Source organism: Pan paniscus, chromosome 1, assembly GCF_029289425.2.
Source record: "Pan paniscus chromosome 1, NHGRI_mPanPan1-v2.0_pri, whole genome shotgun sequence".
Lineage (NCBI taxonomy): Eukaryota > Metazoa > Chordata > Mammalia > Primates > Hominidae > Pan > Pan paniscus.
The window spans coordinates 73,593,083-73,607,733 of NC_073249.2; the positions used below are offsets into that span (position 1 = coordinate 73,593,083).

The following is a 14,651-nucleotide window of genomic DNA, read 5'->3' on the forward strand; positions in this document are numbered from 1 at the left end:
CTGGGTGGACGCTATATGGATTAACAAATGTGGATTTTAGGCTCTTTAAATATTATTTAGTTTATTATTATGTGTAATTGAATAGGAAGCAGAGCTAAATAACTTATTATTAAGCCTATGAAGCCATTAGCTTAGTATGAGCCTAGTCTTATCCTTTTGTGGTTAGCTGTAAATCTGGTGTGATGACGAACGTTAGCATACTATTCGTTAGATTTCAAATTCTCGTCAAAGCCATTGCGGTAACTTTGCTTTTAAATTTCTGAATGTATCTTATTGATGTGATTTCTGTCTTAGAAATAGTTATCTCATAATTGCTTTATTCTTTGTCTTTAAGGAATTTTGGAATGGTGAGTTATTAGTCTCTTCTGTGTGTTCAGAACATCGGATAACTTAGTTTGAAAAATGATGTATTAGTTGAAGCTTCTCTATCTCCTTCAGCTGGGTATGCTTTATAAGATCCAGATAGTTGCTGGAGTTAAATTTGCCTAATAAGTCTTGTTTTTCTAAGGTAGTAAATAAATGTAGTACAAAATACAAGTACTAAATAAAAATTTTTGATCTACAATCTCTCATCTTTAAAATGCTTTTACTGATAAGAGATTGCTGTTGATTGAAAGTTTAATTCATTTTTTTAAAAAAATTGTCATGCAGACATGCATTAGTTTGAATTCTGAATTGCCTATTTTCTGTGCTAGAGGAAGGAGGAGATATATGAATAAAATATATAGGTAAGACTTTTATATGACACTTTTGATTTTATTTACTCTATCAGACATTTTTGAGACATACCTTTTATTTGTATTTCTATAATTTTGACAAAGTTCCAGACGAATCAAAGTATAGGGACAATAGGAAAAAACAAGGAATCATTTTATGGAGGCTAAGAGTATTTAACATTAAAAATATATATGTAGGATAGTGATCTAATACCTTGTGAATTTGTATATTTTATAATTTGAATAAATTAATGATATTTAAGAAACGATACTGCATAATAGCTTCTGGACTATATTAAGAAATTCCTCTAGTTTACCCATGTCATTCTATGCAACTATACTAATCTCTGGTCATTGAAAGAATATATGCTTGGGAGGGATATGGAGGACAGGGATGACTCTTTAGTATAGTAGATGAAAAGTGAGCCATCTTGCCTAAGTTTGCATAGTGAGTCTTTGGCTGGATTATTACCTATGACCAATGCATTGTCAATGTCTGCTGCTTCATGTTAATGCTTAAGTTCTTAGTACTTTTTGGCAATTATTATTGGTTCAACAACTTTATTTTATTTGGAAATTTTTTTTAATGCAGGAAATGAAATGTTTTTATGATCAAATTGAACTAATGCTTATTTAAGGGGAAGATTATGACAATACAGGAAATTATCTGTATACAATTTAATACTTTTTCTCAAACCTTGAAGGTTAGGTGATTACAGACAGATTTTAAGAAGTCTCAAGTACACTTAAATTGGAGAGTTTTGAACATACATGGTGTTTTGCTGTATTTTAATGAAGCTTACCTTTATGTGGGAGTAGTAAAACCATTTGATTGTTTTATTCTTGTGAGTACTAAAGGTTACTTTCCTTAATTCTGACCCTAAACCATGCCAAGGAGTTGAACTTGATGCCAAAGTCAGTAAAATAATTGAAGAATCTTAAGGAATCTTGATTGTGAACTAAAACAAAAACAAACACAAAACACAGGAAGCAAACTTCCATGGCAATAATATAGGGGATACTCTTCATACACCTGTAATTTCTCATTAAAATTGATAGGTAATAGAAATTCAGTAAGTTCTGAAAACCTTTCTTGAAACTCTGATTTTCTTTAGAATATTTGAAGAATTTATTTTCAGTCATTCAGCCAGTATTTGAGCCAGCATGTATAAAACACTGTGTTAGAACCCAATTATTGAGAGAAAATATTTGTAAATCATATATTGGATTAGGTGCTAATGTGCAAAATATACAAGGAACAAAATATACAAATACTCAATGAAACAACCCTATTTTTAAAATGAGTAAAGGACTTGAACAGGTATTTCTCAAAAGAAGACATAGAAAAGAAGACATAGATATAGAAAAAGAGGCTCAACATCTCTAATCATCAGAGAAATGCAAATTAATGCACATCACCTCACATTTCTTAGATTGGCCATTATCAGAAAGATGAAACAAGTGTTAATGAGGATGTGGAGAAAAGGGAGCTCTTATAAACTGTTGGTGGTATTGTAATTAGTACAGCTACATTGGAAGACATTATGGAGGTTCCTCAAAAAACTAAAAATAGAACTACCATACGATCCTGCAATCCCATTACTGGGAATATTCTCAAAGGAAATAAAATCACTATGAAAAAAGTCCCATCTTCTTTGTCCCATTATTCACAGTAGCCATGAAAACAACCTAAGTATTTATCTAAATGGATGAATGAATTTAAAACATATATTGTATGTATATATACACACACACACACACACACTCTAGAATACTATTCCACCTTAAAAAGACCCAGGAAGTTCTGTCATTTGCACCAACACAGATGAACCTAGATGACATTATGTTAAGTGAAATAAGACAGGCACAGAAAGACAGATACTGTATGATCTTGCTTACATGCGGAATCTAAAAAAGTTGAACTCATACAAGTAGAGCATAGTATGGTGGTTAACAGAGATTAGAGGTGGATGGGGAGAGGGGAGAAGTTGGTCAGTGAGTACAAAGTTATAGTTAGACAGGAAGAATCAATTCTGGTGTTCTGTTGTGCAACAAGGTGGTTATAATTAATAATAATGAATTGTATGTTTTAGAATAGCAAAAGAGAGGATTTTAAATGTTCTCAGAAGAAATATTTGAGGTGGTGGATATGCTATACTCTGATCATTTCACAATGTATGCAAGGATCAAAATATTTTATACCTCGTAAATATTCACAATTATTATGTCAATTAAAGATAAAAATTTTAAAAACACTGTTAGGCACTGGGATATATTTGTGAATATGACAGACCCTAGAACCCTGTTCTCATGGTTATATATTCTTAGGAGGAAAAATAAGATATGTGAGTGAATTGATTATTCTCTTTAAATTTTGGTGAAATAGACTTTTTGATTCCAATAATTTAAAATTATAAAACTGTTCCAAAAACTGTAGTAATTATGATTAATTAGTAGGCATTTCAGGATTTCTATAAAATATCCTTGGGTTCTTGATAAGAACTAAAATCATCAACAGAATGAAAGATAAAAATCATATCATCATTTCAGTTGATACTTAAAAAGTGATGTTGATGGCCAGGTGCAGTGGCTCATGCCTGTAACCCCAGCACTTTGGGAGGCCGAGGCTGGCGGATCACAAGGTCAAGAGATTGAGATCATCCTGGCCAACATGGTGAAACCTCGTCTCTACTAAAAATACAGAAGGCTGGGCATGGTGGCGCGTACCTGCATTCCCAGCTACTCGGGAGGCTGAGACAGGAGAATCACTTGAACCCGGGAGGCAGAGGTTGCAGTGAGCTGAGATTGCGCCACCGCACTCCAGCCTGGTGACAGAGCGAGACTCCATCTCAAAAAAAAAGAAAAGAAAAAAGAAGTGAGGTTGATGAAGTTCAATGTTCCTTCATGATAAAAACCTTCAATGAACTGGTTATAGAAGGAACATACTTCAACATAATAAAAGCCATATATGACAAACCTACAGTTAGTCGTACTAAATGGTGAAAAAGTGAAACCTTTCCTCTTAGATCTGGAACTCAACAAGGATGCCCACTTTCACCAATGTTACTCAACATAGTACTAAAAGTCCTAGTTAGAGCAGTCAGACAAGAGAAAGAAATAAAGTGCATCCAGATTGGAAAGGAAGAAGTCAAATTATCCCTGTTTACAGATGATGTGATCTTATATTTGGAAAAACCTATAGACTCCACCAAAAAACTATTAAAACGAAATGATACAGATTCAGTGAAGTTGCAGGATACAAAGTCAACATACAAAAAATCAGTAGCATGTTTATATGCCAGCAGTGAACGATGTGAAAAAGAATAAAAAGATATTCTTATTTATAAAGCCACAAATAAAATTAAATACTTAGGAATTAACCAAAGAAGTGAAAGATATCTATAATGAAAACTATAAAGCACTGATGAAAGAAATTGAAGAAGACACAAAAAACTGGAAAGGTATGCCATGTTAATGGATTGGAAGAATCAATATTGTTAAAATGTCCATACTACCCAAGCAATCTACAGATACATTGCAATCACTATCAAAACACCAATGACATTCTTCACAGAAATAGAAAAAAAAATCCTAAAATTTATATGGAATCACGAAAGACCCAGAAGAGCCAAAGCTGTCCTGAGCAAAAAGAACAAAAGTAGAGGAATCGTTATTACCTGATTTTACGTTATACTATATAGCTATAGTAACCAAAACAGCATGGTACTGGCATAAAAACAGACACATGCCAATGGAACCGAATAGAGGACCCCGAAACAAATCCACACACCTACAGTGAACTCGTTTTTCACAAAGTTGCTAAGAACATACATTGGGGAAAAGATATTCTCTTAAATAAATGGTGCTCGGAAAACTGGATATTTATGTTCTGAAGAATGAAACTTGATTCCTGCTGCAAAGATCACATCAAAGTGGATTAAAGACTTAAAGGCCTCAAACTGTGAAACTACTACAAGAAAACATTGGGGAAACTTGGGGCAAAAAATTTTTGAGTAATACCCCACAATCACAGGCAACCAAAGCAAAAATGAACAAAAGGTACCATATCAAGTTAAAAAGCTTCTGCACACCAAAGGAAACAATCAGCAAAGTGGAGAGACAACCCACAGAATTGGAGAAAATATTTGCAGACTACTCATCTGACAAGGGATTAATAACCAGAATATACAAGGAGCTTAGAAAATTCTATGGGAAAAAAAAACTAATAATCATTTAAAAATGGGTAAAAGATTAGACATTTCTCAAAAGAAGACAAACATGGCAAACCAGTGTATATAGAAGTGTTCAACATCATTGATCATCAGAAATGCAAATCACAACTACAATGAAATATCATCTCACCTCAGTTAAAATGGCTTTTATCCAAAAGTTTGGCAGTAACAAATGCTAGTGAAGATGTGGAGAAAAGGGAACCCTTGTATGGTGCTGGTGGGAATGTAAATTAGTACAACCACTATGGAGAATGGTTTGGAGGTTCCTCAAGAAATTAAAAATAATAGCATATTACTCAGCAATCCCACTGCTGGGTATATATCCAAAAGAAAGGAAACGCATACATGAAAGAGTTAGCTGCATTCCCATGTTTGTTGCAGCACTGTTCACAATAGCCAAGATTTGGAAGTAACCTGTGTGTCCATCAACAGATGAATAAATTGAGAAAATGTGGTACACATACTCAACGGAGTACTATCAGCCATAAAATGAATAAGATTCTGTTATTTGCAACAACATGGATAGAACTGGAGGTTATTATGTTAAGTGAAATAAGCTAGGAACAGAAAGATAAACAACACATGTTTTCACTTATTTGTGGGATCTAAAAATCAATTGAACTCGTGAAGATAGAGAATAGAAAGATGGTTACCAGAAGCTGGGAAAGGGTAGTATGGGGCTGGGGGGCAGGGGAGGTGGGAACGTTTAATGGATAAAAAAAAAAATTAATTAAAATGAATAAGATCTAGTATTTGATAGCATAACAGGGTGACTATAGTCAATAATAATTTAATTGTACATTTAAAAATAACTTAAAAAGTATAATTGGGTTGTTTGTAACACAAAGGATAAATGCTTGAGGGGATGGATACCCACATTCTCCATGTTGTGATATTACATATTGCATGCCTGTACCAAAATATCTCTTGTACCTCATAAGTATATACACCTGCTGTATACCCAGAAACACTAAAAATTTAAAAAAATTAAAAAGATCTAAAATTACTGCTTGATGATGATGATAAAAGTTCATTTAAATTCTGAAATCTGAGGTGTGAAGAAGCCAAACTGCAGTGTTCATGAGTGTCAACCAAGACTCGTATTTGAAATGCAGATTTTAAAAATCTGATTGATTAGGTTTGAGGTAGATCTTAGAGATTCAAATGCAGGCCTGGGGTTTGGGAGTGGTAGAGATGCTACTTTAGAAAATATGGGAAGATTAAGTAATTGGTGATAAGTCTGTGTTACTGACATGTTTTTGAATAAATTCTTAAATCTGACATGCTTATTTTCCTTTTTATAAGAGAAAGTTCAAATATTCAACACAAACATAACTGCATATTTCATGTTTTGTGCAGGGTGGGGGTAAAGATTTTTAATTCTTTTACTCTATTCTGTAAAGTTACACAGTCTTCTGTAATGTCTTTGAAATACCTCAGATAAAGTTTCTGGGCTTGAGAGGGCCAGAAAAGTTAAAAATCAAGTCTCTGTAAAGGAAACAAATTATTGGTATATACCAACCATTCCCTGTTAATTCCATTTATATGCTGTGATTAGAGCCTCATGTTTATGGCTTTTTGTCCTTTCAGGTTAGAGTCATTTAGAGTCACATAGGAAACTCTTTTCCCCTTTAATTATTATAGATACACTTTGATTCTAGGAGGTCAGAAATGGGGGTACCTAGGGAAACCAAAGCTGCACATGGTAAAACTTGCTTAGGTATAAGGACAACTGTATACAAATGTAAAATTTCATGTGCTGTTATCATTTACTATTTCTGCTGTTCATGCCATCTCTCCTACCGAAGTCCCATCATATTTTTCCCATTCACCACATCCCTGAACCTTTGAATTTTTAATTGTTTTTGGAATGCTTCTTCTAAGTATTTCTGGAGTACTTCTGAGGTTATTTCAGATAATTGTTTTTTTAAACCCTGATGGATTGTATCAACTATATCATCTGATAATTTAAAATTTCTACTGTGTGAATTACAAATAAATTGTAATCTACTCCAACTTGTTGGAAAGTAGTAGTAGAATACAAACTAGTCAAATACACCACTTTGTGTAATGAACTGAAACTTTATTTTGTTGGAGTCAAATCAGTCTTGTTGGTCTTATTCCTTTGAGCTTATTTTTGTCTATTTTTGACATTCTACCAACCGAAGTAGTTTACTTCCAAAAGTGATAAAGCAATAGACTCAGACCTGTTCCATCTTTTAGAAATTTTCCCTCATGCTTGCTTTTTATATCTGCTAGCAGTAAGTTTCTAAGGAAACTCCTCTTACAAAAAAAACTTTCAAATGAGCTGCTCTTTTGCTTTCCTTTTTCAGTTTCAGAATTATTATGTAATAAACATTTTAAAAGGCGGTATAAGTATTAGGTTCCATAGTCCCTGTATGCATTATGTAACTGTTACTTTTTGTAACCATGTACTAATTAAAAGAAGACAAGAGGTGCTGGGGAAGTTTTTTTCTGGAGTTCTGAAACACTGTGATAGCGTCTGTTGTTTGAAGAATAAATTACCCCTATGTGTTTCCTGTAGAAATCATAGATAAGTACTCTGTGGCCTAGTACTTCTGTTATTGAACTAACCTTGCATTCCTTAAGTAAACCTAAATTTGTATGATATATAAATTTCCAAAATTTTTTTGGAAATCTTTTGGGTCAGAGTATAGTCATACTCCTTTCCTGCCTTCACCGATTTTGGAAAGGTAACAGAGTACATATGCCATGTATCGTATAAAACTGATGGAAGAATAAGAGGGACTTTCCCATCAAGCACATTAATATTTCAGCGTTAAAACATGATGTCAGATGTGTTCAGACCAGGTTTTTTATTTTTACCTTTAAATAGGTTGCAAAACAGCATTTGATTTTCAGAGTTTTGAATTTTAGGTCTTAAATCATCTCTTTGAGCCCAGATTTTTTTTTTTTTTTTTGAGATGCAGTCTTGCTCTGTCGCCCAAGCTGGAGTGCAGTGGCGTGATCTCGGCCTACTTCAAGCTCCACCTCCCAGGTTCACGCCATTCTCCTGCCTCAGCCTCCTGAGTAGCTGGGACTACAGGCGCCCGCCACCATGCCCGGCTAATTTTTTGTATTTTTAGTAGAGACGGGGTTTCACTGTGTTAGCCAGGATGGTCTCCATCTCCTGACCTCGTGATCTGCCCGCCTTGGCCTCCTAAAGTGCTGGGATTACAGGCGTGACCAAACTTTTTTTTTTAAGGCCACACTATATTGCCAAAAATCTACATATTGCTAAAAAGCCATTGTCATCACTGACATTTATTTATACAAAATTTGTGTCCTTGAAATTCAGATACCATGAGAAGAGTTTAGTATTGTCTGTTTCTAAACAGGCAATGAGAGAAGATTTCATTTTAATTTTCAGTTGGATTTTGCATCAAAATCAGGAAATCTATTTTAGAAATACTGTCCTAGAGGAGAACTGCATTTATATGTCCAAGTTGCAACTGTCAAAGTAGTATTCCAGCTGTGGAATTGTGTCACTGCACTCCAGCCTGGGTGACAGAGTGAGATCGTACCTCTAAAAACATAAAAATAAAAAACAAACGACATTTAAAGAAATGAAAATAATGTCTGGTACTTAGTAAGAACTCAATAAATGTTAGCTGCTGCTGTTATTGTTGTTGGCAGATTAGTCGCATAGATTTTGGGTGATATATTTGACTACTTGTGTCAAATGTTAAAGGGTATGTGGAATAAAACAAGAAAAAACATGAAGAATGATTTCTAGTATCTCTGGAGGTCTCTGCAAAATTGGGGCCACAACAATTTTGGTTGCTCAATAAATGGGATTTACTATTAATTTAAAATTAAATATTAAAAATATTAAATTATTAAAAATTTAGTATTTTCAGGTTACTTCTTGCTTAGTGTGTTTTCTTTTGGAGAAACTGGTTCAGTAACTATATGTAGAGTACTGGAAAGGAAAAAGTTTTATTTGTAGCCCCACTTGGTTTATTTATTAAATGTAGAAGTTTATTTTTCTCTCTTTTATGTTTATAGCAAAAAAAATCAATGATAATAGTCTAATTTTATGTGAGTACATGGCATTTTGGACTCTCTTTGATTCTCTTATTCATAATTCCATATTTATTGTCTATGTTTAGCCTAAAATGATCTCAGTGTGCTTTATTTTTGCTCATCGATTAAAAATTTCTCTTTATAATTTAACTAGCTAATGTATCCACTAATAATTTAAATTTAAACCATTCTTTTTCAATATAAAAGGCTAGTCTAAAATCAATATGCCTATTATCTTTCCAAGAGTGAACCATTGTTTTCTCTTGGCTACCTCTTCATTATGGTATACCTCATATGTGAAATTGACTTAATAATCTTCTTTCTAGTTAGGAAATATGTCTTTGCTTTTGAAGGAAAATAATCTAGGTGAAAATAGTTATACGGACATCTACTTGCATAGCAGAATTTCTTTGATACCTCAAATTAACAGCTGCATTGTTTTTACTTTTTTTAGCAAAGCTTCTCACTGTTACCAGCAAGAACATTAAGAACTGTTTCATTATCTTTTGATTAAAGTGTATTACTCCTATATCAGTTTTAGTTACTACCCTGAAATTTTTTTCCCTTGACGTTTTTTGATGTCTTTATTAAGCTTTTTTTTTATTTTTTGGAGATAGAGTCTTGCCCTGTCACCCAGCACCCAGGCTGGAGTGCAGTGGTGTGATCTCGGCTCACTGCAACCTCCGCCTCCTGGGTTCAAGAGATTCTCCTGCCTCAGCCTCCCTAGTATCTGGGATTACACGCACTTGCCATGATGCCCAGCTCATTTTTGTATTTTTGTAGAGTTGGGGTTTCACCATGTTGGCCAGGCTGGTCTTGAACTCCTGACCTCAGGTGATCCGCCTGCCACAATTTCTTAAGCTAGTATAACTTTTATAATTTTATTGACATTTATTTGAAAAATATATGATTCTGTCTTATATTTATAGGTTACTGTTTTTCATTTTTCTCTTTAAAATATGTCTACAAAGTGGAGGCTAATCCAGGATTTTCCAGTTCTTAAGTTAGAGAACATAAGGTGCCTAGGTAGTTTATTTAGCATGGTGGTTCTTGTGGACTCTGGGACTTGACTGCTTGGGTTTGAATAATAACTCTGCTATTTCCCAGTGTTGTTATCTTGGGCCACATATATAATCTCTCAGTGCCTGAATTTTCTCACTTGAGAAATGAGAATGATAATAGTATTATCTACATTAGAGCTGTGAAGTTTAAATTATTTAGGTTAGTGCATAGTAAACCGTCAGTAAATGGTACTATTGATATTGTTACTGCCATCTAGTGACTGTGGATGAGTCAGGAGTTAAGTAGTAGTATAGCACCAGAGTCAAGAGGGACCCAGCCCTGTCAGTGCTTTCTAATATTCTTTTCTATATGTGTGTGTGTTTGTGTGTGTGTGTATGAATGTATAATGTATATATTAAGCAGAATTAATGGGTTTTATTATTCAAATTTTTCTATTGTAGCCTGCATTATACCTTTTTCTTAGTGAATAAAATAAAGACCTCGTAGAAAATAAGTTTCATATTTTGTAATCATTAATAAGATACTATTTTTAATTCTTAGTTTTATCTTCAACAAACTGATGAGTATTTTTTAACATATATTTGAAATGTAAAATTATCACTGTATACACTGAGATATCAATATCATTCATTTTTTAGGCTTACAGTCACAGAATTCTGAATCATAAATCCATAAAAATGCATAGCTGGAAATGTTCTGTTCTATAGGCCTCTAAATATGCAACTACACAATTTTATTAGTGTTATACAAACGCTAAGGGATTGAGTTTCATTAGTAGGAAGAACAGAGATTTTTAATGCATTGCATTACGTCACTTTCAGTCCTCTTAGTCTCTGGATGGAGTAAACTGAAAATAGCATGCAATCTTGTCATACCAGTGTGTAACTCTATAGGAAAGGCAAGTAATGGTTACATTTTATCAAAATAAACTCATGACAAGAACATTTGAATTCTTTATATGGTTAAGTTCTTCAAAGGCTCTTTTATAATTGAGTTTTGCTATAGTAATTGTTAAGAAACAAGGTTTTTGTTTTTTGTGTGCTGCATTTTTTGGCACTCATCTAACTTTATTTCTTTATTTTTTCATTGATACGTAATATTTTGTACATGTTTATGAGGGTACTTGTGATATTTTTTACATGCATAGAATGTGTAATGATCAAGTCAGAGTATTTGGGGGTTATCCCATCACCTTGAGCATTTATCATTTCTTCTGGCTATTTTGTTTTTGTTTTTGGTTTTTTGTTTGTTTGTTTGTTTGTTTGTTTGAGACAGGGCCTCTCTCTTGCCCAGGCTGGAATGCAGCGATGCATAGCTCATTGCAGCCTTGACCATTTGAGATTAAGTGATCTTCCTACCTCACCCTCCTGAGTAGCTGGAACCCCAGGCGTCCACCACCACACACAGCTAATTATATGTAGAAAACGGAGTCTTACTATTTTGTCTGGGCTGGTCTTAAACTCCTAGGCTCCAGTGACCCTCCCACCTTGGCCTCCCAAAGTGCTAGGATTATAAGCATGAGCCACCATGCCTGGCCTCTTCTAGCTATTTTGAAATATAAATACATTGTTGTTAACTATAGTCACCTTAATCTTCTGTCAAACCTTAGAACTTCTTTCTTTCGTGTAATTTTATGTTTGTACCCATTAACTATGCCTTAAAAAAAAAAGACTGCTGTGTAGACAGATTCATATGATTTATTTTTGAAAATGTGAGGTTTTATGTTAACTAATTTTGTTAATAAAAGAAAATAATATTTATTGAATGTTTACCATATTTTGGCATCATACTGTGAACTTCACATGCATTATCTTATTTAAATCTCATACTTCTCTGATGTGTCTTCATCATTTAATAGATGGAGAAGCTAGAGCTCAAATAAGATTAATCACTTGCCCAGAGTCAGGTTATTCACTTCTATGGGTAAAATTCAAACTGTGTACTACTTAGAGTACCTCCCATGCTTTAACCTTTGAGGTTCTTTCAGTACTAAGTAATTAATCATTTTGTATGTTTACATATAGAACCATTCTAATTAGTAATCTCAATTGCTTAAATTTTATAGGGTAGAAAGAATATAAACTTTTTTGTTGGTTTTTTGTTTGTTTGTTTTTCGAGACAGAGTCTTGCTCTGTTGCCCAGGCTGGAGTGCAATGGTGTGATCTCAGCTCACTACAACCTCCGTCTCACAAGTTCAAGTGATTCTCCTGCCTCAGCCTCCCAAGTAGCTAGGATTACAGGAGCTTGCCATCACACCCAGCTAATTTTTTTACTTTTAGTAGAGACAGGGTTTCACCATGTTGGTCAGGCTGGTCTCGAACTCCCGACCTCAGGTGATCCGCCCGCCTTGGACTCCCAAAGTGCTGGGATTACAGGCGTGAGCGACCGTGCCTAGCCTAAGCATGTTTATAGTAGAAATAGAGAAGAAGAATTTACAAAAAGTAAATAATCGTTTATACGGTTGGTATGTATGTCATGTGATTTTCAGTTGTTGATAGTTTTTTATGTAAGGCTTATTTAAAGATGAAAGGGAGATAGGAATGATGAAATGGTAAGATAGAAATGCTAAGATAGAGGAAGTAAAAGATAGTCTACACTTCTGGAGGTTTTTTTAGGGTTAGATAGAATGAATAGAGGATATAACCAAATAAAAAGAACCAATGGAGAAAGCAGATTATGTTTGACCAGAGCAGAGGAAACTAGTATATTGGTTTTGGGTTACAAAGACAAGATTATTGTTATTTTACCATTTATTTTATTCTTTTGATAGTTCAGTTTTTCACATGAGGTTTGATTATAATATTTTGAAGCTGGGAGGGACTCTAGATGATATATAAATAGCTAGCCTACATCACCTCATTTTTACAGATGAGGAAACTTGAGTAATTGATTATAAGTTAATTGTCCAAGAACACATAGCTTTTTAATGGCATAGCAGGGTGTGTTAACCATAGATTTTGATTGCATGCTTGTGCTCTTTTCCCAATAGTGTAAATTTTCTTTTCCTTAAAGTTCTCCAAACCTTAACCTGTCTGAAAATGAAATATAAACAGGTAAATCTATATAGACATCTGCCTTGTGATTATCCCCTATTGACATTATTTCTTGGTTTATATGTTTGAGGTGGTGGGTTGAAGTGGTAAATTGCTTAAATATTTGCTGATATTTTATGGGTTGTCTATTTGATGTCTAATGATTGGCAATAAATATTTTCTTGGCTTAGAAATTAGAAATACTGGGCTTATATATGATATACTTTAGATTTACTTTTTCTGTTGTTAAAATAATGTAAATACTGAAATCACATTTTTTTCTCTTCATTTTGCAGTAGTATTATTGATTCCACAGAATACAGCCAACCTCCAGGTTTCAGTGGCAGTTCTCAGGTAAACGATATCTTTGTTTGCTTTAATGATACCATGAGTATAATTATCTAAGTTATAAAATCATAGATTAGTTTACTAAAATGTCCTGTCACAAAGACAACCATTTTGAATGCAGTGGTGTTGATTAGCACTTGAATAGCTCTTATGCATAATGGTAGAATCAAATATTAATATTTGGTTTTTCAATGATAAGAACTTAAATTTATTTTCTTCACCAAGTTGTGATGGAACAAATCTAAAGTGTTTTGCTTTGTTTTTGTTTTTGTTTTTTTGAGACACTCTGTCAGGCAGGCTGGAATGCTGTAGCCTTGACCTCCTAGGCTCAAGCAATTCTCCTACCTCAGCCTCTCAAGTAGCTGGCCCTATGGAAGTGCACCACCATGCCCAGCTAATTTTTGTACTTACTGTAGATCTAGGTGGATTTCACCGTGTTGTCCAGGCTGGACTCAAACTCCTGGACTCAAGCGATCTGTCTGCCTCACCCTCCCACAGTGGTAGGATTACAGGTGAAAACCACTATCCCTGGCAGTTTTTTAAAACTTACTGTTAATTTCAGAACCTGAGAGGAAGGAAATACTTTAGGAAAAAAATTATGAATAATCAGAACATAGTTTATCTTAGAGATAATGAAAATTATAAATCTGTCATTGAATTACGCTTCATTACGTTGAAACTTAACAGCTTTTCCATGGAATAAAGACCACAGTCTTGAGTAAAATAGATAATCAGCTTGACTTCTTTGAATTAGTTGTATGAGTATTTTAACCTTTACTCTCTTCATCTTTGGCTTGGAGATACTGATATCTGTCAAGCTTATTTTTGAGGCCTAATAGGCTTTTTTCGACTTTTTATTTTTATATTTTATTTTATTTTATTTTTTTGAGACAGAATCTCGCTGTCTCCAGGCTGGAGTGCAGTGGTACCATCTCAGCTCACTGCAGCCTCCTCCCGGGTTCAAGTGATTCTCCTGCCTCAGCCTCCCAAGTAGCTGGGACTACAGGCACGCGCCACCATGCCCAGCTAATTTTTTTGTAGTTTTAGTAGAGACAGGGTTTCACCATGTTAGCCAGGAAGGTCTCCATCTCTTGACCTCGTGATCCTCCCCCCTTGACCTCTCCAAGTGCTGGCATTACAGGCGTGAGCCAGCGTGCTCAGCCATTTTTTATTTTTCTTTTTGAGACGGAGTCCCGCTCCTGCCCAGGCTGGAGTGCAGTGGTGTGATCTTGGCTCCTGCAACCTCTGCCTTC

At 34.4% G+C, this 14,651-nt stretch overlaps 1 protein-coding gene across 8 annotated transcripts in view; it reads left to right on the forward strand.

Moving 5' to 3' along the window:
- The window catches only part of COP1 (COP1 E3 ubiquitin ligase), a 277,806-nt gene that overhangs the window by 86,878 nt on the left and 176,277 nt on the right, over positions 1–14,651 (forward strand). For all 8 annotated transcript variants that reach the window (XM_034941240.4, XM_034941236.3, XM_063598396.1 and 5 more), the window contains one exon: positions 13,347–13,404. In XM_034941240.4, the coding sequence (XP_034797131.1) occupies positions 13,347–13,404 (58 nt within the window). The remainder of the gene's footprint in view (positions 1–13,346; positions 13,405–14,651) is intronic.